This window comes from Phycodurus eques, chromosome 8, assembly GCF_024500275.1.
Source record: "Phycodurus eques isolate BA_2022a chromosome 8, UOR_Pequ_1.1, whole genome shotgun sequence".
In the NCBI taxonomy this organism is placed as follows: Eukaryota; Metazoa; Chordata; class Actinopteri; order Syngnathiformes; family Syngnathidae; genus Phycodurus; species Phycodurus eques.
This window is the reverse complement of record NC_084532.1, coordinates 28,375,539-28,403,169: the sequence shown is the minus strand read 5'-3', so window position 1 is coordinate 28,403,169 and position 27,631 is coordinate 28,375,539. Positions and strand designations below refer to the sequence as shown.

General features: G+C 44.1%; 1 protein-coding gene and 1 long non-coding RNA gene across 2 annotated transcripts; both read right to left on the bottom strand.

The window, feature by feature from the left end:
• Positions 1-79: 79 nt before the first annotated feature.
• Positions 80-27,631, bottom strand: palld (palladin, cytoskeletal associated protein). The gene is given in 20 exon segments (XM_061683109.1): positions 80-327; positions 935-1,068; positions 1,155-1,320; positions 2,555-2,762; positions 4,380-4,512; positions 4,855-4,943; positions 6,757-6,906; positions 6,997-7,221; positions 8,333-8,434; positions 8,626-8,770; positions 9,859-9,966; positions 9,968-10,537; positions 22,116-22,515; positions 23,349-23,468; positions 24,152-24,235; positions 24,427-24,568; positions 26,264-26,326; positions 26,408-26,525; positions 26,730-26,796; positions 27,621-27,631. Coding segments are annotated over 19 exon segments (3,126 nt in total). The 5' UTR covers positions 26,738-26,796; positions 27,621-27,631; the 3' UTR covers positions 80-166.
• LOC133405981 (uncharacterized) lies at positions 15,305-16,718 on the bottom strand. Its single transcript, XR_009769009.1, has 3 exons — positions 16,510-16,718; positions 16,168-16,285; positions 15,305-16,041 (listed from the first exon to the last, which is right to left on the bottom strand). It is a non-coding gene; the product is annotated as an uncharacterized LOC133405981 (long non-coding RNA).

The following is a 27,631-nucleotide window of genomic DNA, read 5'->3' as shown; positions in this document are numbered from 1 at the left end:
TTTGCAGACCCAAAACCGACAGCCGACTTTCCCGTAGTCATCCTTGAAGGCGCGGCCTCGCTCGACCGCTTCACCATCTCGCACTTTCCAGTCGCTTGAAAACAAACAAAACAAAAAGAGAAAAGCAGGAAGGTCTCGACACCCGCGAAGGGAGGGACGGCGCCCCCTACAGGTCGTCGCTCTCCACGAGGGAACCGGGCGGCAGAGGGCTGCAGTCGGGGAAGAAGGCCGCCTTGACGTCCAGGCCGCGCTCGGTCAGGGCGGCGTAGCGGCTGCTGGACGGACGCAGCGGCTTCACCTTCGGCACGCTCGCCTGCTGCCACTGGGCTGCACGCGCGCGCGCACACACATTACCTTTGAAAATGTTCATTTACTTTCACAAGCTATTATAATTTTGTATTGTTGTACTTTTTTTTAACAATAATCTTTACTTGATCTTGAAAATATTTGTCTTCTTTTTCTGAATATGCCATTTTATTATATGTGAGTTTTTGCAGATTATTATCGTTTTTCTTGTAACGTGACGTTTCTTGAAAAAAAACGTGTGAAATATTTTCTTGAAAAAATACTTTTACAGAATATGACTGTTTTCTTGAAAAGATATGGCTTTTACTTTTGAAAAAACAAAAACATAATTTGCTCTTATTGCCACATTATGACTCGGGGAGAAAAAAAAAACAACCGTTCTCATGGAATATTGCAACTTTTTTCAAGGAAAAAATACAACTTTTTCCTTTGTACTATTATGATTTATTTATTCTTGAAATATAAAATGATCTTTATCTAAAAATTGTTTATTTTTTCTCACAGGTCAACATGACTTCTTGATTTCTTTTATTTCTAGGCAGGATATTATCACTTGTTTGTAAAAAAAAAAAAAAAAAAAAAAATACTTCCATTTCCCCCCAAAAATCCATCTTTGTTTGCAGCTTACCGTGCACGTCGAGGCGCGCGGTGCTGGACACGATGCCGGCGTCGTTCTTGGCCGACACGGTGTACCATCCGGCGTCCTCCTTGGTGGCCGGCTGGATGATCACGCACAGGTAGCCGCAGTTGTCCTGGTGCATGCTGGGAGCAACACAAAAAACAACAACTACACTGAATGAGTAGTGCAGTGCAAAAGCTATTCTTTTTTTTTGTCTGGAGGCGCTGACCTGATTCTGTCTGTGTCGTGCGTGAGCGACTCGTTCTCGCGTTTCCAGAAGATCTGCGGGTACGGGACGCCGCTGACGCGACACTCCAGACGCACGGGGTGCCCGTCCGCCACGCTTGTGTTCTGAAGCTTCTCCGAGAACGACGGAGCCTTGTGCATCTCCTTGGCTGCACCCGAGGCGCACAAACATTACAAAAATGTGGATGTTTGATTTTTTTTCCTGAGAAATTCCAACTTTTTTAACAGAATGATAAAAAAGATTTCTTAATATTTTGAGTTTGTGTTTTGAGCAGTAAGTAACATTTCCTGTACTCTGGTTATCATCAAAATGTTCCTCTCTCTAAACCCCCCCCCCCCCCCCCCCACACACACACCCAAAAAAAGCAAAACACACATGAGTGTTTTATTTGTTTTGTTGTAAAAAAAATAAATATTGCTGAATACTACAGGTTCTTTCTTGCAATATTATGTCCCCCGACTAAATTGAGAACATTTTTTGACTATTTATTATAAAAATTTTCTTGAAAAATAAAACATATTTTTCCATGAAATAGTATGATGTCCTTCTGAAAAAAACATTTCCCCCCCCCAGGAATCCATTTTCGGGTAATGCTTTCCCCCTAAAAAAAAAAGACCATTTTCTTCTCTTGAGTTTTAGACTTTTTTTTTTTTTTTCTCCAGAAAAATGATGAGATTTTCTTGAAAAATTACCTTTTTCTTTGAATATTCTTCATAGCTCACTACTACTTTTCTTTTCATGAAAGTTAACTGTATTTTGCATAATATACCATTTTTCTTGAACAAATCTTTTTTCTTGTAATAGTCAGATTTTTTTTAACTTCCTTTTGCAAGTTCATGACTTTTTCATGGAATATCCTGGAACACAACATATAACATTTAAACTTTTTTCGTATGAAAAGAACTTTTTCAGGAAAATATGAAAACATCTTTCTTGCAATACTATGAATTTTTCTTCCTTGAAAATGTTTTCTTTTTCTTTTCACAGGTTGTCATGCTCCCCGTTTTTTTTCTTCCCTTTAGAAAACATTTCTGCCCTGAAAAACATATTTTCTTGAGGATGTAAAACTTCTTTCCAACAAAAATGAAATATAAATAATATAATTGTGTTTTTTTTTCCTTGAAAAATTTGATTTTTTTTTTGAAGAAAATGACAACTTCTTCTTTGCAGCCCCCCCCCCAAATAATATTTTGTTTTTTCTTGAACTTTCCTGTTCTAGTTTGAGTTCTGAGCAATAAGTTCCGTTTCCTGTTCAATGGTCGTCATCCCCCCCCCCCCCCCCCCCCCCTCCAAAAAAGCCCCCAAAAAAAGCAAAACGCAGATGTGGATGTGACTTTTTCAAGCTTATATCTCGGTAAAACGTTGGCCGTCTGATAGTTTACCTGCGACGATGAGCTCGAGGTTGAAGGAGTTCTGCCCGGCGCGGTTCCTGGCGACGCACGTGTAGACGCCGGCGTCGCGGGCGCTCACGGGCTCGATGACCAGCGAGTGGACGCCGTTCTCGCGCACCAACATCTTGTGGGCCGAGTCGGGCCGGACGGTCTGGCCGTCGAGCTGCCACAGCAGGTCCGGGGTGGGCAGGCCGCTCACCTGCAACGCGGACGCTTTTATCGCTACTAGCTTCGAATCCTATTAAATATTTCCCCGTGAGGCTGCACACATGCCAGAAACCGCCACAGCGTCCGCCGTAGGGTGAAAATCCATAAGACAGAGAGACCATGAAACAATTGAAAGTCGGACTTGCTCGCATACTTGAAAAACCCATACAAAAATGATCGCTTAAAAATTGGCGATATTGCGGAGGCGCAAATGATGAAGTGCGACGTAGCGAGTCTTCAGGTTGTGTGCGTGTGCGTGTTAGGCTGACTTTCTGCCATCTGGAATTTTCTCTGGAAACTTCTGGCGGCCTCGGCGCGGCGTAGAAATAAATAAATGTGCGCTACAAATAGCGCTGACATTCAGACGGCGGGTTAGAATCACAGCGGCGAGACGTTTTGTTTTATTACCTTTCGACATTTCTAAAAGAATTCCTGACGGCGAGACTTCCAGATGAGACGCGAGTGGAAAACCGCTAAGAAAAGTAACAAATATTTCCAAAAAAGAAAAGAAAAAAAGTCCCAGTGGAATAAGGACGAGTTGTTTTGTGAGAAATGTCATTATGTTGGTAATATTTGGATATTGTTTTGCATACATTATTCATACTCTATTTAGTATTCATATTTAATTATGATTAATTTTGTAATATTTTGACACTTTTGCAGATGTGTGTGTACTTTCCCTTTGCATTTTATTCTACATCTTTATTTTTACACTTATGGATATAGTATTATTATTAAATGTTATTATTCGACTAAAATTGTATGAATATTATTTGGCTGATTTCAACACGTTTTGTTTGTATTTCCTATTCTTATGCTTATCTTCGTATTTTTCAGAGTTTTCTTCATTCATAAGAATTAGACAGTAAAAGACAGTTTCTTAATTATCTATTGTTTGTGGTTGTATTATTTATTATATTATTGTCATAATAATCTTGCAAATGTTAGCAGATTTTGTTCCCCTTGTTTGTTTAACAATTTTTGAGTGTCATTTTAATTACTTTCAGATGTATTATTCTTTTAATAATTTAGTATTCAAGTATTTTTCAGATAATCCTCTTATTTCTTATGATTATTGTATTGGTTCATTCATATTTTATTATTTAGCAGCATCAATTATGTTAAATTAAGTATGCTGATGCTAACGTTACCATTTATTACATCTGTTTGATTATTTTGTAATTATTTATTTGAAGCTTTTTTTTTTCCCAATTTCTAATTTGAATTTATTGATTTATTATTACTATTTGAAGTTGGATTCTTTGTACACTGTACATTGTTTATTTATTAAGCTTTTTTTTTGTTTTTTGTGTTACGATTGAATTATATTACTTTGGAAAAAAAATCCATTTTAATTTGTTTTGTATTGCTATTTTTTGCATAAATATTTGGGATTTTTCTTTTACAGCAGGTTAGACTTCATTATGTTTCTATTTGATTTATGAGTATGATTTAATGATATTATTATTTTGGCAATATTGGCATTATTTTGCAGATTCAGTTTGTCTTTTTTTTTCTTCCCCATGGAAATGTCGGGCAATTTGCGAAAATTCCATTTGTTGATTTGTATCGGTAAAATGTGTCTTTTTTGTGTGTGTGCGTGCGTGACCTTGCAGTCCATGCGGCACAGTCGCCCCTCCTGCACGATGATGTCGCCGGGCGCCTGCAGGAAGTGCGGGCGGAAGTGACGCTCCTGGATGCCGTCGTTCTCGTCGCCGCTGTCTCGGGAGCGCGACCTCGGCCTGCGAGAATTCCGTACGCATTACTCGAGTAACCTACAACTGTTCTCCAATGATTCTATTATTTTGGTAATAACGTACGGTGACGTTTGAGCTGATTTGTACACGCCGTTGATTTATATAGAATAATCATCATTATTATTATTATTGTTGCGGAGTCGACTTCTTTCGCATTTGTTTTTCATCATCATCATCACCACCACCACCACCACTCAGTCAACAACCGCCGAGCCGAAAGAGAAGCAAACAGGGCCTATCGTTACAGCAACAGGCCCGCAAAGGAAGTGTGACGCGATCAGCGACGGGCCCTGGCGCGTGTGCGCGTGGGCGTCGCCCGTCACCGACCTGCGCACGTGCCCCGGCGCCGATCGCTGGCTGCGCCCTCGCTGGTTGACGGCCTGCACCATCATCCTGCCCGTGCAGCTCACCCGACCCTGTGCGTAACACAAGCAGCGGTCACAAGGGGGCGCTCGCAAACATCCATCCATCCATCCGTCCATCCATCCATCATCTATCCATCCATCAATCATCCATCCATCATCCATCCATCCGTCCATCCATCCATCCATCCATCATCCATCCACCCGTCCATCCATCCATCCATCCATCCATCCATCATCCACCCATCCATCCATCATCCATCCATCCATCATCCATCCATCCATCCATCATCCATCCATCATCCATCCATCATCCATCCATCATCCATCCATCATCCATCCATCCATCCATCATCCATCCATCCATCCATCCATTCATCCATCATCCATCCATCATCCATCCATCATCCATCCATCCATCATCCATCATCCATCATCCATCATCCATCCATCATCCATCCATCATCCATCCACCCGTCCATCCATCCATCATCCACCCATCCATCCATCAATCCATCATCCATCCATCCATCATCCATCATCCATCCATCCATCCATCCATCATCCATCCATCCATCCATCATCCATCCATCCATCCATCCATCATCCATTCATCCATCATCCATCCATCATCCATCCATCCATCATCCATCCATCCATCCATCCATCCATCCATCCATCATCCATCCATCCATCATCCATCATCCATCATCCATCCATCCATCCATCCATCCATCCATCATCCATCATCCATCCATCCATCATCCATCCATCATCCATCCATCCATCCATTCATCCATCATCCATCCATCATCCATCCATCCATCCATCCATCATCCATCCATCCATCCATCATCCATCCATCCATCCATCCATCATCCATCCATCCATCCATCCATCCATCCATCCATCCATCCATCCATCATCCATCCATCCATCCATCCATCCATCCATCCATCATCCATCCATCCATCCATCCTGCACTCATCTTGGCTGCAGTGAAGCCCAGTTTGCACAACCGCCCGCAATCGGCGAAAATCCACCATACAGATGGACCATATATTTAAAAAGAAAACATTGAAATAGTTTGAGCCCCTTCCTCACGCTTTAAACACATGTTAACTTGTTAAAAGGCTTTTATTTATGTATTTTTTTTTTAAAGAAAAATAAATTGTAACTGTATTTGAAGATGTGTTGTTTTCTTTTTAGGAAACAGCACCATCAGTCTTTTGTTTTCCTTTATGGAAGTGCAATAGTTTACTTCTTTTTTACAAAAGTGCAACATCACTAGTTTGTTGCAAGTTATTCTTTATTTTTAAGTCCACGTTAAAAACTCTTGTTTTTTTGGGCAGGATTTTTGGAGCATTTCCACTTTGAAATGATCTTTCTTGTGCTGTTTGCTGTTTTTTTCTCTTTGTTGTAAACGTTTATAAGCTGTTTCTTTGTTTTTAAAAGCTTTTCATCATTTGAAGCAGGTTGTGTATGAAACGCGCTATATCACTGCATTTGCGTTGCGTTATTTTTAGGAAAATGCACCGTCAATATTGTTTCATTTCAGGTCAAATGTAACATTAGTTTTTCTTTTTTATGGCTTTTGTAAGTGCAACGTCAATTTTTGTTTTCCTTTAAAGAAAGTTGCAACATCACTTTTTCGTTTTCTTTTTCGGAAAATGTTCTCGCAAACCTACGGACAATTTAACGTCTTTCGTTTGCGTTTTTTGGAACGCGGTACTCCGGCGAATCCCCGAACCTCACAAGTGTGAGGCGCACATGCTAACCACTCCGCCGCGCTAGGAAAAGAAGCGGACGCGTATTCCTTCTATGGTCAAGTGATGAAAGAAAAGCGGATTCTTTTTCTCCTCGGCACCTCCGGGTTTCCCGCCATGACGGTGTAGTTGCCGTCGTCGTCGAGGGAGGCGGCGGCCGTGCGCAGCGTGCACGTGCCGTCGGCGCCGCGGGCGATGCGGTAGTGCTCGCTGCGCTTGGAGATCTGCTTGCCGTCTTTGAACCAGTACACCTGAAACGCACATCGTGCACTCGACATGAAATGCGAAGGTCGCACACGAGGAGTCGCCGGACGACGAATTAACGTTCGGCGGGCGCTCGCCTTGGGTTTGGGGTCTCCGTGCACCTTGCAGCTGAAGGTGACGGGCATGCCCTCGAACACTTTGTAGTGTTTGAGCTTGCTGAGGAAGGAGGGCGCCGCCCCGCGGCCCGCCGCGCGCCCGGCCTCGTGCTGCACGTCGTCGTCCGACTCCTCCACGGGCGAGCGCTCCAGGCGGAACTCGATCTCGCTGATGAGCCGCTGCTCGAAGCTGGACACCTTGTACTCCTGACGCACACACACACACACACACACACACACACACAAAAGTGAGAGTTAGCTCGACGCTAACGTAGCGGCATGCCGCGCGACATCAAAAAGCGCCCCGCCGCAGCAACTTCCCGTCAAGCAAAGCGTGCAAAAAGCGGTAACTGCGGTCACTTCATTAGGTACGGCCCATGTCAGCAAACGTCACGAGAATTTGGAATTTTATTATATTCTTATTATACAGCAGTTTGCTTGTTTTCTAGATTCGTATGTTCAAAATATGACTTAATATTACAGGCTGGCTCAAAAGTAGATTTTTTTTTTTTTAACCGTTGTGACGACCTTGGGCAGTTTGGTATTTTTCTCTCTTTTTTTCTTTTGTAATTATTTTGGCTGCGTTAACATCTCGTGGCAAGAATTTTTCTTTTGGGTGAAATATTTGTCATCGTTTACTCTTCCACCTCAGCTTTAGTGTGTTGACTGACGCACTTTGTGAAAATGCACAAATCGCAGCAGTTAAATTGTCATGCAGTGAGGACATCCATATTTTATTCATGAAGGTGGGGAGGAAGGAAAGATTTATGGAAAGAAGGAAAAGAAGCATCAAGGACAGGAGGGAAGGTAGGAAGCAAGGAAGGATGAGGAAAGGACGCATTTATGGAAGGAAGGAGAGAAAGGAGGCAAGGAAGGACAAAGGAAGGTAGGAATAAAGCAGGACAACAACACACGATTCCGTAACCCGTATTTTAGTTTGATTCGCCCGCCGTTAACTCGTCGTCGACGTGCGAATGACGGCGAAGAACGCAAATGTTACTCGAAACGCAAAATGTTCTCCTTCCGTGATTTCCCGACGGGGAAAAGTCAAAAGTGCGTTGGGCTTTACAAGTTCATTGAACACCGAGCACACCGACGCACAAAACGGAAGTCTGCGAAGAAACGAGACGCGGCCTTTCCACCGACACGCAACTTTTTAGGCCGCCCGCTGCTCGCCTTTACACATTGTAGGTACTGAACAAAAGTATTGGGACACCTACTGGAAGTGAAAATGGAAAAAAAAATATGGGCAAGTACTTAGAAGTACAGTATCTGCCATGTTGACGGGACGAGTGTGTGCGTGTGTGCGCGTGTGTACCTGCGTGGCGGGCTCCTCCTCGGCGTCCTGCGCCTTTAAGACGGTGGCGGCGTTGTCGGCGCCCAGCAGCCTGCGAGCCATCTTCTCCTCATAGGTTAGCCTCTGCAAGCATGGATGCATGGGAGGGGGGGGGGGGGGGGGGGGGGGGGGGTTTAGCAGCGGTTAGTGTGTGAGTAGCGCCACGCACGCACACACACACGCACACGCACACTGAGATTAACACTGTTAGTGGCCGTTTGTTACGGAGGCCCTGCAGCTGCGGGGGCAGAGGGGGCGCCGGGCCGCAAAGTCACCTGCTGGCCGTTGCTGACGCGCTCCTCTTTAAAGCGCAGCTTCCTCTCCAGGTCCTGGATGACGGCGTCCTTGGAGCCTTGGATGTCCGAGTCGGACGCCAGGCGAGGCGCGCGAGCGGCCGGCGACTTCTTGGGGAAGGCTTTCCTGCACCGACCAAAAAATAAATAACAAAATACAGACAAATCCATTTGTAGGATATACAGATAAAATCACGTGCATTTTTTATTTGGAAAAAGAAGAATTATTAATAATTCATGAATAGCAGAACCTTCAAATGCTTTCAAAAGCAGCCAGTGGAAGAAAATCAGAATAGTCAGCGAAGTTTGGACTCTCACATTAGGCCTTTCCGTCAAAGCGTGAGTAGTTCCACTTGATGTCCGCTAACACGTTAGGCCCATTTGTTTTTTTGGGGGGTTTTCAGAGGATATTTTGAATACTTCGAGATCACACGTATAAATAATGAGACTTGAAGATCGAGAGCGAAGGGGGTGGTGACGGACGGGCGAGGAGGAAGCGGCCAGGTTCACGTCCCGAGATGATGCGGACGAGGGTCCGGACGGTTACTGGCAATGGCGGACGCCGGAACGTAAGATAGAAGAGATATTTGTGACAAACTGGATGAAAATGACATTATTTATGTGCCCAAAAAAATTAACTGGCTAACAGGAAAGTAGTAATTGTTACTTTTACAGGCGGCGAAGTGCTGACATCGTCTAAATTCTGGTGCATTTGTTTCGCAATCGGTAAGCCACTTATTTTTACGGGTGAGGTTGTAAAATGCGTTTGAAAATCATAAAGTCTTTCGGGATTATAGTTTGCGGTCTATTTAGGGGTTCAACTATTAAGACAGCATCGGAAATTATACACATAAACAAAATTCTAGGGGTGTGTCTACTATTCGGTGGGTATTTTTTCACGTTTCTAATGTTGCGGCCATATTTTTTGCCATTTCTTTCTTTTTGCTAGGTAATTGTGCACAATAGAAATAAACACAAACACTTGAAATAATCCAGGATCAAATTTTCCACGACACGCTCGGTACGATGAAAAAAATGAATGCGATCTCTCCTCTTGCTTCTCTTGCCGCTTATAATTAATCGCTCCTCTCGTCAGATATTAATGATAATCACCATTTTGCACAAAAGAAATAAACAGAACCAGTAGAAATAATCCACAGAGTCAAAACAATCCCTAGTTGTGTCTCCATCAATTATACGCATTTGGGAACTCACACTGTGCCGTTGCCTCTGGGGAGGCCGAGCGCGTTGACTGCGGGGCCGCCGGGCGCGGTGGGCGTGGCCGGCAGCACCGAGGACAGGAAGCTGGAGGCCGGAGACAGGCGGGACGGACGAGAAGGGCGAAGACGCGTCCGAGAGGGCGGGGGACACGCAGGCGGGCGGCGGCGGCGGCGGGGGAGGAGGGGGGGGAGGAGGCGGAGGAGGGAAGTCCTGGGCGCCGCCCGACGACGAAGGCAAGTCGGCGGACGCGAAGAAGGGCGGCGGCGGGGGCGGGAAGGAGGGCGAGCCGGGCGAGTCCACGCCCTTGGAGAACGGCGGCGGCGTGGCCATCTTGCCGAAGGCTTTGTGCGAGACGGGCGGGGACAGGGGGGACGACAAGCTGGAGGCCGAGGACCCCGAGGAGTGGGTGGCGTACCCGCCGCCGCCCCCGCCGGGGTTCTGGGCGGCGATGAACTGCTTGGGCCGGGCGTAGTTGAAGGTGCTTGCCTGCATGGCGGCGCTGCTCTCCAGCTCCTGGAAGGATGGAGGAGGAGGAAGGGGCGGAGACGGGGAGTCGGACGGGATCACTTCCTGCGGAGGAGGCGGGACTTCCTGGCCCTGCTGTTGCCAGATGGCGGCTTCCTGCTGCTCCAATAGAATCTGCTCCTGAAGCTGCTTCAGCTGGGATGCGTTGCTGCATTTAAACAAACAACAAACACGTCCATCTGAATTTTCTTTCACACGGCTCCTCGCAGGTCCTGACGAGAAACAAACACAAAAAAAAAAGCACGTGCGCTAGGAGCATAGCATTAACGCGATGTCGTTAGTGCGTCTTAATTAAATGCGTGACTCGGCGGAGCTGCGTTGCTGGTTGCTCAGTGCTCGACTCTGCTTATCAACCAACGACACTAAAATCATTAATTGCCTCGTCAAATGTAACAAGTTTGCTTGTCCAAAAATATTTCACACCCAGACTTCTATTTGAAGGTAAGTCCTTGAAACGCATCACATTTGAATTAATTAATTAACTGTCGGCCACACCGTTCCTTGCTGTTGTCTGTGAGTCTTTGCAGAATTACTTGTTAGCCGCGTAAGCGAAATGTTTCCACATCTCGCTCCGTGCCTCGTTTTGCTTAACAAGCTGTGGGCAAGCGCGAAAGCTTGCGGCGATTTCGAACACAATCTTTGCGAACACTACGGAGCACCGCGCCTTAGAGACGATCTTTTTCAGGCTGTACCGATCATCTGAAAATGTTGTGATCTGCCCCCGATTCCCGATCACGGGAACGAATCACGACGACTCTTATCAACAGTCAAAAATATGATCCAAAACAACATCACAGTAGATATCCATCATCTATGTATCACCGATCTATGACAAGAAAACAGTCATTATCCAAAGCATACCACATCGTACGACGAACATGCACAAGTACTTCTCAGTGAAAACAATAATTCAGCAGCACGTCACCATTTTAGCACTCGTGCTGGCGTTCCTAATTCAAATTCCCTTTGACTTTGGGGAAGAAAAGCCATGTGTTCACAAAGCGACATCGCCGACTACTGGCCTGGCATGCACATTGCAGCGTCATCTGGCCCGTGTGAACGGGGGATAGTATTGACAGTTCCAAGTTGTCGTCATTTAGATGACAATCAAATCCCAGACGTCCATCCCATCATGACGCGGCGAGTCAACCGCGCTGACGACCGCACCTCAGGAGGAACCGCGCAAAGCTTCACCTAAAACACTTGAACAATGCGCTTCGAAACAAAACATACGCGGTGGCAACCAACGGGAACTGCTGGTGTGACGCTTATCTCCTCCGTGCATTGTCGACACGTTTTAGCCGCTCTTTGCGGACGGCTCCGGGCTGATAAGCTATCAGCGCCGTGCTGCCTTTCCTTCCCACAAGTCACAAGAGCGCACACACACACACACACACACACACACACAGATTAGGACATTTAAACCAGACGACGGGGGGCGTGTCTTGTGGTACGAGTTTAGTTCGTTCCGTGATCACGCGCCTAGCTAACGCTCAAAAATGAGTGAATGAAATGAAATGAAATGAACGGAAAGTCATTAATCCGCTCCAGTCTCCCAAAATAAAAAAGTGTTTTTCCATAAGGAAAATAGCACTCTATAGGATGCTTTCCAAAAGCATACAGTAACGACATGATTAAATAGAATGTAAAAAAATTAAACAGTTCTCACATTTTTTTACTTCACTTCAATAGACACTGTGCTGCTACTCCTGGTGTGCACGGCTTGACCACATGGGGGCAGTGTAATACCTATCTACTGTACATATAGCCGTTCTCAGCTTCTCAGCGAGCCGCAGTAATAGTAGTCATTCTTCGCGGAGGATAAAAAATATATCGCTGGCGTGGGGAGGAATTCCCACATCTTCGAAACCGTCACTTTTCCGGAAACCCCAAAAAACGTTTGCTGAGTCATTAACATTGCATCGTCAAAGAGAGCAAGCAATTTTCAACATGTTTTTCTTGTATTGTGGATGCATTTTAGTCAGTCTGTTCATTTCTGTTGCGCGGGGTTATGGTTTTCGTGACTACCCGGCGAGCCCGGTGAACGCTTCAATCGCCAATGAATGCAAAGAATTTATCACACAAAACACGAATGTAGGTCAGTTTAAGGTTGGAACTTTAAAGCTTAGTGCCTGTTGAGTACAAGGCATATCCCAGACTTAAAGAAAATTAGGAGTCCCTGAGGGTTGCGTTCAAGTGCCCCCCCCCCCCTCAATCTTTTCCAGATGTCCAACAATCACAATAAAAAAAAAACATCACGCAAGCGTGAAAAGTGTTTTTTTCTAACAATTCTGCATCCCTCCTACACACACACGCTAGCGTCTGTCCAGCATGTATATAGATTTGCTCCTTGCATTCCCCAAGGAGCGAAAGAGGACTTTTACAGGACTAGTTTGGCAGCTGCCAGGCGTTCTGCAGCAGTTTGATTTCCTTTTTTGGCTGTGCTCGAGCGCGAACACTCCAGCACCAGCGGAGGGGAAACTTTCTCGTCGCGGGCCTCGTCTCCCACTCGCGTCACTACGCAACAGACGGAAGACCACCAACACATCGAACACATCTTATCTATCGATCTATCTATGAAAAGCTCATGATCCAAAGCATACCGCGTCATCTATCTGTGTATCTTATCAAGGTTGGGGCGAGGTTCACCACTTTGTCAACAACTGCGTGAGAAAATAATCTAACGTCTTAAGAAAAAAAATTTTCAACGTACAATTGCAGGGATTTCATCATCTACGCTCCAGAATACCATCAGAGAATCTGGAGAAATCTCTGCACTTAAGCAGCCAGGCCGAAAATCAACATTGAATGCCCGTGACCTTTGACCCCCTCAGGCGGCACTGCATTAAAAACCGGCATCATTGCGTAAAGGATATTGCCTGCACGTGGCCTCAGGAACATTTCAGAAAACCTTTGTCAGTTAACACAGTTCGTCGCTACAGCTATAAATGCAATTAAAACTCTACCAAGCAAAGCCAAAGCCATATATCAACAACAGCCAGAAACACCGCCGGCCGGCTTCTCTGGGCCAGAGTTCTTCTGAGATGGACCAACGAAAAGTGGAAAAGTGTGCAGTGGTCTGACGAGCCCGCATTACAAATTGTTTTCGGAAATCATGGAAGTCGTGTCCTCCGGGCCAAAGAGGAAAAGGACCATCCGGATTGTTCTTAGCGCAAAGTTCAAAAGCCAGCATATCTGATGGTATGGAGGTGTGTTCCTGCCTGTGGTATGGGTAACCGGCACATCTGTGAATGGCACCATTATTTCTGAAAGGTACATACAGTTTTGTAGCAACATACGCCGCCATCCAAGCAACGTCTTTTTCAGGGGCGCCCCTGCTTATGTCAGCAGGACAATGCCAAGCGACATTCTGCACGTGTTACAACAGCTTGGCTTTGTAGTAAAAGAGTGAGAGTACTAGACCGGCCTGCCAGCAGTCCACACACCTACCTGTCTTCCATTGAAAATGTATGCAGGCGCATTATGAAGCGCAAAATACGACAAAGGAGACCTCAGACTGTTGAGCAACTGAAGTTGTACATTAAGCAGGAATAGGAAAGATTTCCACCACCAGGTGATGTAACACAGTGGTAATCATGCCCCTGTCCAAACCTTTTTGGAACTTGAAAATAAGTGAATATTTGCACAAAAAAACACAAAGTTCATCAGTTTGAACATTGAATAGCTTGTCTTTGTAAGTGTATTCAATTGAATATTGGTTGAAAAGGATTTGCAAATCGTTGTATTCTGTTGTTATTTACGTTTTACACAACGTCCCAACTTCATTGGAATTGGGGTTTGTATATCTACGTGTACATGGAAAGGAATCCAAAGCATACCACATCATAAGTCCAACAACCAAAAGCAAGCATAAATGTTATATAAGAAAAAAAGCGGTTGTGGTCAGCAGTCGAATAAAAAAAACACAAATGAAATAGACAGAATAAAAAAAAATAAGACAAATATATAAAATCATTTTTAAAAAGAACCTAATCCACAACATGGCTACTTAAAAAGAGGGCTGTCATGCGTGATTATAAGGTCCGCCGCCGCTCACGCGTCCTGAGGCAGAACTAAAGAGGGAAGTGTTCCTCTATCGCCATGACAACGCAGCTGTGTTTGCGCTCTCGGGCCGAGCCGCAAGTCGCTTTGAAGGCGCTGCCCTCGCCGCGCTCCTCATTCCAGCCGTGACACCGCATTTCAGTCTCGCTCTGCTTGCGATCGAAATAGCCGCTGCCGCATCGCCGCAGCTGCAGGCCGCTTTAAAGGTTTTACAAGCCAGCTGAAGAAAGGGAACGTCGGAGGGGGCGGGGCGGGTGGGGGACGACAGGAAGTCGATCAGTGTGCACGGCCGCTAATGACGTCGTAATGGGTGTTTGCAAACAAGGCCGGCCGGGCCAGAGGCACGAGACATGGGGTACTGTTCAGGGGCTGTAGGAAATGCGAGTGTTCACTAACAACAGACTCTCCGGTGTGAGTCAGGCGCCACGAAAATGCTGCATCGGCTGATTCGGGCCTCGGACAGGAAACGTGTCATCATTTCCCAACTTTGGCATGACTTTTACGTGCATCCTCATATGACGTAGTCGAGCCATGTGACTTCTGCAAGCCAATCAGCCACACAAGAAAAAGCTGTGGTTGAATATCCTGGAAAATAAATCCTATTAAACTGTACATTCGTACTATAAAATATACCTCAAAAGTCAGAATTGTAATAAAAAGTGTTTCAATTACTCCCAATAATAATCATGGTAATTATTATTATTATTGTGAAATACTAAAAATAAAATTACAGAAAGGAATATATATATATATATATATATATATATATATATATATAATAAATGGATTTAAAAAATTAATACAAATATTAATATTTCACAACTTAAATTACAATACATACTATAATACCGATAAAACATTAAATTAAGGCAAATGAAACAATAAAATGCAAAAAATCTAAATAAAAACAAAAATAATACAAATAATACAAATGAAACAATTAAATGCAAACAATAAAAATAAAATTATACAAATAAAACAAAAACATACTTAAAAAGATCAAATAAAATATATAATAAGTCAATTAAATTCTAAATAATTATCATCCTCATTAATAAAAACAAGAAAATAAAATCCAAAATAATATACCAACAAAAAATAACATTATAATACAAACTACAATAGCTATAATACTACTACTAATAATAATTATTATTATTACAATAATGAGACATGCACACTTGCATAAAACCTTAAGCCGTGCTCAAGTTACCAAATATGGTTCCCAGCCTAACACAATGACTAATTTGACCCCAAAAATAACTGCAACCAAAAAAAAAAAAAAAAAAGAAATCAAACACTTATGTAAGTAAGTCATAACTCATTGAAAGTGGGAGTTAAAAAGCCTCAAAGACAGCTTTGGCAAGAACTATGCAGATAGGAATGTTCCAGGACAAATCTCGACCGACCGTTGCCCCCCAAAACACGGACGGGACGGTCAAGGTACCGCGCGTTTGAAAGACGTGAGCGGTTTTATTTCGCACTCGCCTGCCCTGTCAGCTGACGTTTGAGAAAGACTTTCTCCTCCTCGGCCCATTCCGAAAGCAAACCCCCCATTCCATTCAATCCGGCCTCCAGGCCCTTCGCGGCCTATAATTGCGCACACGCACGCACGCACTGCACGCACACACACACACACACACATGTAAAATAGAACCAGACTGTTTTTCTTTCAAACGCAGCACAGAGAAGCTTTTTCTTCCTTTTGCGTCTCACGTTTCACGTCCACCACCATCCTTCTGCGCCTTCATCCTTCCTCCTCCTCCTCCTCGTTCCCTCGATCACACGAGGAATGACGGACGCATTCTTCTCCGGATCGCAACGGGACGGGCATCTCCATCAAATGGGATTAGCAGGAGGAAGAGGAAGCACTTCAAAGAGTTACGCAAATCAAGCAAGAGGCTACCTTTGTCTAATCCAAAAACGCACAAACACAGGAAACTATTTCAACTTCTCCGCGGTAGCATCGAAGTTGAAATACACAACTTCATCCTCAACTTTGAGTCCCGAGCAAACGGTACGGCTGTTTGTTTGTTTTGTTGTTGTTGTTTGTTTTACCTTTGAGCGTTCGGCGTCCTCACCGCGCAGGAGCGTGCAGACGACTGCAGCCCCGTCAGGTAGAAGCGAACCTATATAGCGAGCGCTCGCTCGGCGGCCCAGACGCTGACAGACGCGCTCTGCCTCCCTCCCTCCCTCGCCCGCCCGCCCTCCCGCCGCATGAGTCAGGCTGTCTGCCAGGCGGGGAGGGCCGCCGCCGCCGCCGCCGTCTCCTCCTCCTCCTCCCTCAGCCTTCACAATAAAAGAACTTTCAGAGTAAAACAGCTTGACTGTCTTTTTCCAATCCAAAGCGTACCACATCATATGGCCACCATCTATCTAGCTATGGAAACAAAACAAAAAAACGCCTTTATCCACGGCACACCACTTTATATCCAACTCTCTATCTATGGATGAGAAACAGTCACGATTCAAAGGAGACCTCATTATTGGTTCGGCATCTACCAATGGAAAGGAAATGCTCAGGATCCAAAGCATACCACATCACACCTCCTACAGCCTTCACAACAAAGCCCTTTTAGAGTAAAGCATCTTCCCTGCGATAAGAATCACTTGACTGTCGTTGTCCTTAAAGCGGAGATCAAATGTCCTGCGTTGCGGCTTGTGACGGTGTCAAAAAGGAAGATGGCTTGAAGGCGCCGTTCTCAAACGTATCATGTGACACGGCCACACGCGGGTCCTCCTTTGGCACTCTTGACAACCATTGTGTCGGAAACATAATGCTTTCATGTGGCCCGTACGGCAGTTTAAGCCATGCGAGTGTCATGTTCATTGACTGGTTGACGAAGCTTGAGCCCACAGAATGAATGAAATGTTCCCAGAATCCAAGACGTACCACATCAAAGGTGCTACATCTCCAGAACTATCTGTTCGAAGGAAAAACATACCACATCATGTGTCAAATATCAGCGAAAAAAAAGGCAGATCCCATGATCCAAAGCATACCACAACATATGTTGGGTTTAAAAAAAAAAAAAAAAAAAGGTCTCATACTGCATGGAAGCGTGTAAATTCTGGTGTGCATTCAAAAGGGAATCCATCAAGCGCGAAGGGGGACGATTCATGTGTTCAGTATTCAGTTTCTCAACATTTTAAAAACAAATACCTGTGGGAATTAACTCATTTCTATTTTTGTGTGTAAAGCCCCCACGCTTGCAGTGTTTTCCAGCCTGTTGATGAATCACAGTGTCGATGGAGGCCGGCGGGAGTGGGGGGTCCTAGTGGATGTTCGTGTGTGTGTGTGTGTGTGTGTGTGAGATCATGCTCGGTGTTGTCCAGGTCAATGTGTCAAAGTAACATGAGGCCAGGGTCTCGAGTCATTGCTATTGTTGAGTCACGGCAGTACTTAAGAGGCCAGTCGAAGTGTAGAAACATCAGCGTTCATCACACGAGCAGCTGCAAACGCTCATGACACCAGAATACAGATTGAGATCACCATCAGGACAAGAAGCACCAGTAAGACTGCGATCAAGAGTAGAATCCAAATGAATATTTGGATCGGAACCATAAACAGGATTCTGAAGGTCTAGTTATTATCAAGGACAAGGATCCGGTTTAGAATTTGAATCGGCCTTTAGCACACTCAAAAGTGAGAGGGGGATCAGAACAATATGATCGGTGCTGGAATCAGAATTAGGATTGGGATCAGAATTAGGATACTGTTTCGGAAGATGAGGAACTGGATTTTAGACTAAGAAGCAATAAGGATCGGGATCAATATTGAGATCATGATTAGGATCATAATCAGGATTAAGATACAGATTACCATCGGGATCAGGACCAGGAGCAAGGTTGACATCACATTTAGGACCATTATAAGAATTACGATTTAGCTCATGACCAGAATCAGGATTAAAAGAAAAACAAACAAAAAAAAAAAAACCTTTGGGATATATCTGGCGGCGCAACCCAAAACAAAGAAAAGTATTTGTCAACAGTTCAGTTCAGGTCAGCGATCGTCAATCACTTATCTGCTAGCCGGAAGCACTCTGGCACAGATTGTTTACAAACATTCTGAAACTGGTCCTCATTTGGATATAACAAGATTGCCTGCGACTGACATTATTGCACAATTTATCCGCGTGCGGTGGTGCGCGTTCAGCATAGCCCAACGTTCTTTCCGGGGAACCGCGGCGTCTGCAGTCTGTGAGCGGACCGTTTAGTTTCCATGCTGTCAAATCGCAAACATACAAGAGTCCACTCAGGTCTTTTCCGTGATCCGCTTCCATCATACTGTTCACTCAGCCCCCCCCCACACCCCTTTGAGAGGAAGGTCAGCTCCGACAGCTCTCTTCCTTATTTGGAAACTTTCTCCATTCCACGCAGGTCATTCTAGCCTGACCGACCAATTGCGCGTCGAGTTGGCCTGGCATCTCAGCCAATCCCAGGCCTCGCGTGTCCATTTAAGGACTGCCCATCTCTCAACACAGGAGGCCAACGGGACGTTAGATGATTTTTCTTGACTCTTGTTCAGATTTGCTCCCCCTCTCGGGCCTCTTTCTGTTGTCTTCCTTTCGGAAAGTGAGCCACTCTCACTTTCACTTGCCGGTGAACCACATCCGAAGCATACATGCTGCCGATTTCGCATACAAAACCAAAAGCAACACCTCAGCAAGGGAGCCATTGTTAAGACTTCATTAGGGACTCGATTACTTCCACTTCCACAAACACTCCGTGAGTCACGCCGCAGATATTCCACCAATGCCTGGCAGCCGCAGCCCTGATTAGCAACGTAACACAGACGGAGAGAAGGACTAGATCTCCATCCTGGTGTGACAAACCAGAATTAAGCTTAAGAGCACAAACAGAACCGTGAGTCTATCAGGATCAGACCACAAGATTAACAACGAGATCTTTTTGTTTGTTTATTTTGGTTTTTAAGGTTGTTGTTTTCAAATTTTGTTACAGGTGAAAATATATTATATATCTTGGCATATAGCATATTTCATGTGTGTGTTTGAAATAAATACAGTACTTAAAAAAGGCACAATAAAGGTCAGTATTAAGACTGAGATCAGGACCACAATCAGATGTTTATTGTTAGCATCATGAGCAACATCAAGCTCAGAACTCATGATCAAGACTGAGATCAGAATCAGAACCTGGATCAGGAATAAGAATGAGACCAGAATAGGAACTTCAATCAGGAGTAAGATCAGAATCACAACCAGTATCAGGATCAATATTGAGGCCAGAACCGGCACCAGAATCAGGATTAAAATGGAGAGTGGAATAAGGATCAGGGTTAAAATTGAGATCAGAAATAGTATCAGAAAGATTTAAGATTAGAATGTAAGATTTCAGATTAGAATCATGAGCAATATCAGGCTCAGAACACAGGATCAAGATTGAAATCAGAATCAGGACCAGGTTCAGGAATAAGATTGAGATCACAATAAGAATTTCAATTAGTATGAGGATTAAGATCAGAACCAAACCAGTAAAACTGAAATTGGGACCAGACTCAGGATTATGATCAAGGTTGGTTTCAGAATCATAATTAAGATTAATATCAGAATGACCGATATCAGGGCCAATTTTAAGATGGGATCAAGACACACAGGATCAAGACTGAGATCGGCATAGGGACAAGGATTCTGTTTAAGGTTGAGGTTAGGATCATCAAAAAGATTAAGATCAGAATCAAATCAATATTAAAATACAGATCTGGACCAGAATCTGAATTATGAACACGATTGGGTACAGAATCTTAATTAAGATTAAAATGAGAATGCCCGGTATTAGGATCTATTTTTTTCAGAACACAGAATCAAGATTGAAATCAGAATTAGGAACGACATTAAGACTGAGATTGTTTTAAGAAGCGCAATTAGGATTAAGATCAAGATAAGGTTCAGATTCAGGATCAGATCAGAAAAAAGACCACTATTAGGATTTTCATAAAGATTGGGATCAGAATCACGAGGAGCATCATAACTAAGATGAATCTTAAATTTGAACTCATGATCACAGTACGGGTTTGAAACTGATATCAGAATCAGGATCAGAATTAAGATCCCCTCATCGGCGTCCGTTCCAGCGGGAAATACGGACAAACGCAGCGTAAAGCGACTCCGGTTTGCGGCGATGTAAACACTCCTGACAACCTTTTTGCCATCTGCCCCTTCCTTTTCTCTACATCTAAAACAGCTGACACCTGTCAATCACAGGACTTACACACAACCGTTGGGACCCAGAACCTTATTGCTGTGAGGCAAAACCGCTCAACACAGACGCGCTGTGCTGCTGACTGTACGTGTCAAATCAAAGGATTCTGCGCTTTGCTTTTATGGGCACAGGCTTCTAAAGCGGCACAGGATTTTGTCGAGTCGCGTTGTTCAAGTCAAATCGAGTCTCGTGAATTACCAGGTTTTGGCCACGCGAGTCCTAAAATGAGCAACTGCACTCTGGAGCCGTAGCCAAACACCAGAGACTACAAAAGGAATGCGGACGCACATCACGCTGTTGCCTGTGAAAGGCGGCAAAACACACAAACATCGCGCACACCGATTCCTTCTTTTCCATTTGCAATCGGCAATCGGAAAACAAAACGGCTGGTTTTTCGGATGTCAATTTTAGGCTCGGAGCAACTCGACAAGATACAATTTTAGACAATCCAAAAAATAATCAACCTTAGAAAGCTTACAAATGGAATAAATTGATATAGGTGAAAATGGACATTTTTGATAGAAATATTAAGTTTCAATAATTCTGTGAACAAACAATGCAGTTTGATGTAGTTATGGTTTTTCTTTTTATTTCAGTTTTATTTTCAGTTAACGAAAATGTTTTATGATTCGGTCATTTTCATTGACTTTAATAACTTTGCTTTCGTGAATCTTAAAATCAAACCTGAACCTCTGGCCCATTTTTTTATTGAGTATTTTGGATCAGAGGCTAACATCTAATTCTTTTATCGGTTTGTTTTTTGGGTTGTATTAAAAAAGAAATAGCAAATAATGCGTCACTGTTTACATTTTTTTAAATTTCCATTTGCCAATTGAAAATGTAAAGAACCAATGATACACAGATGACGGTGTTCCCCTGCTATTTGCAAAGGATAAAAACCGAGCCCTGCCACAAATAAGTAATTGACGCCCATGCAAAAACATTTGCAAATGTCTGTATATGCCACAAGATGGCGGCAAAGCACTTTTTTTCCATTAGACAAGGCTATGGCCTGACGAAGTGAAGCCCCCCCGTCCCTTAACTTCAACATTGTTCCTTGGTGACAATTATTTTATTTACATTTCATTATTATTGCCCATGGTTTGTCCTGTGCACAAAAACCGAATAATGGAAGATAGAGCCTCCCCTTCCCCAAAATCAGCGCATTGGCAAATGCCAAACCTCTAATGTGCAAGGGTTCACTGCGCATAAACATACAGACGGCAGCTGGCGGACTATCCTGGCAAATGGCAACACTGTCGTGGCAGCGGAATGCTTTTCTTAACCGGTATTCCCCTCTTCCCCCCTTATAACCCTTTCACAACGCTCTCAGGTATCCCAGCGGCGACTCCCTGGCGGCAGGTCTGATCCCCCCCAGCTCACCGCCGTCCGTCCACCCTCCCCCAGGGTGCAGGCAAGAGGCGGGGGCAGGTACTTACAGCTTCGGTTTGGGCTTGGTGGGAAGCGGCGGGGCCTCCCTCCCGGGGGATGGAGACAACTTTCCGGGGGTGGGAGGTGAGTCTGATGTTATCTGGACGGGAGTGTGGTCAGATCGCGGTGGAGGAGAAGGTGGAGGAAGTGGAGGCGGAGGCGGGGATGCAGGTACTGCAGGTGGAGACGGTGGAGAGGAGGGCTGGCCGTCGGGCGCACAGATCGTCTCCTCGTGCTTTTCCTCGGCCTCCGGCGGCCACAGCTCCGTTTCCTGAGGCGGCATCTTGGGTGGCAGTTCCAGCAGGCTAATCTCGGTGGGCGGGGGCGGCGGTGGGGGGAAGGACGCCCCATCCTCCAGCGCGGCGCTATCTCCAGACACGCAGTTACTGGTGGAGGAGTCCTCGGCTCCTGAGGGGAAATCGACATCAGGGAAAATGGGAATATTTAGTTTATTCCGCCCGCTTTCACTCTGGCTTTCATCTATCTCAGTGTCTGTGTATCATCTCATCTGAAGCAGCCCCCACTCAAGTTCAGGCACTTCCTGTTTAGTCAACTCTCCCTCTGAGTGTGTGATGCACTCGCTTGTGCACAAAATGACCACAACATTAGGTACACTTAGGGTGACAAAGGAGTGGAAAATTTCCCCTAAATTTCCAGAAGTTTCTGATCCTAATTCTGGTCCTGACTCTAAAGCAATTTTGACCCTGGTCCGGATCCTGATCTCAATCTAGATCCTCATCTAGATTCTGATGTCAATCTTAAACATGATTTCTATTCTAATTCTTATCTCATCTCAATCTTGAACTTGGTCCTGATGCTGATCTCAATCTGGATCTGATGCAGATTCTGATGCCAATCTGCATCCAGATTCCGGTCCTAATTCTTGTCTCAATCTTGATCCCGGCCAAATCAAACGTGATTTGTTTAATAAAAGATAAAGTTCCACTGCAGATCTGCAGTTCTTGGTAATGCGCAGGTCAGTTCCCTCTCATTTGGCCCCAATGCAAGCGGACTGGAACGGCGACAAACAGAAAATGCTCTGTCTGCACTTTTAGTCAGCTCTACTATCTATTAAGCTACACAAAAGGGTCAAAATATTCTTCAATTTTTGTACAGTTGTCATAAAATAGGTGTACTTAATGAATTGTCCGGTGGCACCCAGACCTATTGGTCAATTCTCATCATCCTCCCATACAAGCCTTCATTCAACTGCCATATTAAAAAAGATCCATTGGACGCACCCGCTGTGACGGTCAGTTGGGCGGAGGTGTTCACAGCGCCGTACGAGTTGGAGGCGGTGCAGCAGAACAGGCCTCCGTCTTCCGGAAAGGCCTCGGCGATCACCAGAGTGCAGATCTCGTCTGGGGAAAAGAAAACATTAGAAAAGTAAACAACTGTAAGAAATGTACTGTAGATCCAAGTAGATTATATGCCCTGCGGGGTCCCACAGGGATCATTTCTAGATCCTCCAATGTTCTCTCTTTACATTCTTTCATTCTAAAACGGCAACAAAATGTCACCAAGTTTTCCCTGTGGAGTTTTTGGGGGGAAGCTGGAATGGATTAATGGCATTTCAATTCATTTCAACGGGGAACATTGATTGTATGTACGAGTAAGATGAGTTACAAGCTTGGGCAAGGAAAGGTTTAAACCCGTCAAGGTACTTTTTTTTGCTCTGTATTTGTGCTTATTGAGCCGAACGCTGAGGTAATTGTAGGTCGACTGTGCTTCATCTCCCTTTTTCTAAACTGCAAATCTTTCACTGTGACTCCATTTCGATTCATTGCACCAATCAAACGTGCGGAGTGTCAACGTCACCCTCGGGATAAAGCAGTAAAGTGAAAACGAGACACCGACTGCGAGGCTGACACGCTATTTGTTAGCAAATGAGACATGACAGACACATGAGACGTGGAAGTGGAAGACAGCGGTTTCCATGTCGTATGCACACCGGTTAGTCAAAACAAGCGTCCATCCAGGTGAGTCACAGTCTGGAGAGCGAACACCTGAACGTGTGTGCGTTGTTGTTATTCAGTGTATTTACCTTGGCTGGCGACACCGCGTGTTACACCTGTTAAGTCAGACAAGCGATCATAGGGCGTACCTGACTCCGCCGCCGATCGAGGCTCTGATGTACATTTCACACCAAGAAAAAAAAAAGAGAAAATGTAATTATTAGAATGGCCAGGTATGTTAAAACTGGAAGCAGTTCATGTTATAGACAAATAGTGAACAGTATAAACGAATGTTGAAAATATTGAAAGATTAGCGGAAAATTTGCATTAACATGGTTAGCGTTAAAAAGTAAAAGTCGCGTACTTTTCTGGAGGATCCGAAAATCCGGGGAGTCCAGGATCTCCTCGCCTTGGCGGTACCACCTGACCTGGAGAGGCGGGCTCCCGCGGACCCTGCACTCCAGAACCACCACCTGACCCTCGGACGCCTGGGCGTCCTGCAGCAGCTGAATAAGAACAAGACGAAGAAGAAAAACAATGACAACATTAGAATGTGTTTATTCGAAAAACAACGCATTGTAGATTCAGTTTGAATGAGTTGAGACACCTTGGAAGATGAACCTGTGTGGACAAAAGTATTGGGACACCACCGACCACTCCACCGACAGGGGAAAAACACGGAAGTTTCAGCTTCCGGGAAGACTTTTTACAATACAGGGGGTCCTCAGTTTCATGGTTACCAACGGCTCACAATGAACTGGTTGGTGCAGCGGCGCAACAATATGAGGTCACGCCACACAAGAAAGGTCAGTTACCACCGTACTTACTGGTTTTCATTTGATTATTATTGGGGTTTTTTATGGCCTAAAGTGTTTTTTTGTTTTTGGTGTTTCTTCACTACTGCGTTACTGTAGGTTAGTTGATTGGGTGGGTTCCGACTTGTGTACAAATTTGGCTTATGTCATCACCCTGGCAACAATACTCCGACGGCGGACAAAATAATTACAAACGAAAAATTAAAAACATCTGGCAAAATGTGATAAAAATGCAGCAAAAAAAGAACAAAAATGACAAAAGTTAACCAAAAAAAAACAAAAAACAAAAAACAAAAATGGACAAGAATATGATAAACATCGGGCAAAAAAGGGAAAAAAAATCTCACAAAAACTGACAAAAATCTGACAACTGACTTGGACAAACATAGTAAATAAACCAAAGCAAAAAGGACCAAAAAATGACCAACAAAAACTAACCCCAAAAATATGTAAAATAATAAAGAAAAAAAATAATCTACAAAAAAACACTTTACCCAAACAAACAAAAATAGACTTAAAAAAAACAGACAGGAACATGACAAAAACTGGGCCAAAATAAAGAAAAATATATTTTTAAATAAAATGACTAAACACTGATCAAATCTGAGAAAAATCTGTGAAAAAAAATATCAAATTGGGGTTACATCACCAAATGATCACTGACAAAAAAAATATAACTATCTGGAAAAAATTGGACAAGTATAAAGTGGAAAAAGGAGACCCAAAAATGATGCGCAAACTACATTTCTGTCAAAAAATGAAGAAAAAAAACCTTGCAAAAACTGCTAAAAAGTGGACCAAAAAAAGTAAAAAAAAAAAAAAAGGACTTCAAAATAGACTAAAAACTAACAGAAAGCATGTCAAAAATTGGGTAGAGAATCTCACAAAAACTGACAAATTGACAATCGGCAAAATAATCACTATCTGGCAAACATTGGACAAAATACAGAAAAAGAAGACAAAAAAAGGACTCACAAAAACCGACCCAAAAATGGACAGGAACATGACAAAAATCAGGAAAATAAAATCTCTCAAAGAATGACAAAAATCTGGCAAAATCAGCGAAGAATCTGACAAATTGGGCTTACGTCGACAAATAAAATTGACTGACAGAAAATTACAAATATCTGGAAAGAATTGCCAAGTAATATGTCAAAACCTGCCAAAATGTAAAGAAAACCTTACAACAATCACAGAAAAAATGGCAGGTGAAGAAATACAAATATCACACAGAATCTGACCCTCAAAAAATAGAGACAGAGAGGCCAAAGTTCACAGCGTTGCAATTTATTGTACCAACACGGCGGCCATGTAACCCAAATTTGTCTTGTGGCTCCAGAAGCGGGATGACAAGTTCAATAAAAAGTTGATTGTATTTCCACTTACTTTTGTGAATGTAGGCGGACCCGACCCTTCGCCGCCATACAGCGACGACAGCGGGCTCTGCGTCTAAAGGGACGACACGCGCAAAATTCCTGAACACGGGGGCCTGAAACGGCATTTGGCAGCGCGGCGGCATCGGAGAGTCACCCGCTGCGGAGGCCGCGACAGCGACTGGACCAGCGTGGAGCGATGCGGCGGCACCTCCGGCGTTTTGGGGGACGGCGAGCGTATCGTCAGGGACATGGAAGTCGTTTTCTTCTGCAGCCTAGAAGAGAAAAGGGAGAGTTGATTTTGGAAGTTTTCAAATACAAACATTAACTATCAACTATACTGCAGGTGCAAACCTTGCGCCTGTCTCAAGGCAACGTCTGACCTCTGACCTAGTTTTTTTTTTTTTCTCTTTAGAAAAACTCATCCAATTTCAAGGTGAAAGAATGACATTTCGGGTATGCATAAAAAGAGGACGTACAGCGGCATGCTTCCCGATCTGGACTTTGACGGCGAGCCTTCCCCGTCTGAGTCTGATGACGACGCTCCTGTAATCAGACAATAACAATTACAACACAGTTTTGGGTTACATTTTTGTATTTATTATTATTATTTCCGCCATCAATCAAGCAAGCTGTACATGTCGTCGAGCTACGTGGTTGTTTTAAATACAGTGCTCCCTCGCTATATCGCAGTTCACCTATTCCGGATTTCCCCCCCATGTTCGTATCACGCATCATTCACCGTACGGTGGGGTTTTCAATATATGCTGTAATTGTTTTGTAGTAAAAAAAAAAAAAAAAAAAAAAAAACCTTTCCCAGCCTACAACAAAACATTAAAAAACACATTATAAGGAATAAAATGTACGTGGTGTACAGTCCAACTGTGCATTATTGTACGTTCAAGAGTTTAAGAGGTGTTTAAGAGTATAAAAAGTGTTTATAAGACTATAGTAGAGACTAAGAGGAGTGTGGGGAAAATAAGAGTTTGAGGAGGTTGGTACAGCTTGAAAATATGTATAAACAATCTAAAAAAAAAATGCGCTCATTACTTTGCGGATTTACTGTACACAATGGGCAATTGTCTTTGTTTTATATTTTGTTTGACAGAAAACATCTGCTAGGAGTGGCAATAAACAGTTTGAAGCCTCTTTCGGGAAGAATTGGTCACAATCTGCCAAATGCGTGCTTGTTGTGAAGGGAGTGAAGTTCACCGCCACTACGCAGCGCTCGCATCTCCAATTTTTGCTCTCAAGTCAAAGCAAAAATTGCCCGAATGACAGCTCGCTTCCCGAGGACCTCTTAAGTCGGGCCACTGGTATCTCAGGGCACCACTGTGCGTTGCAATTAGAAAATTGAGGCAACGGCTGACCTTCGATGTAA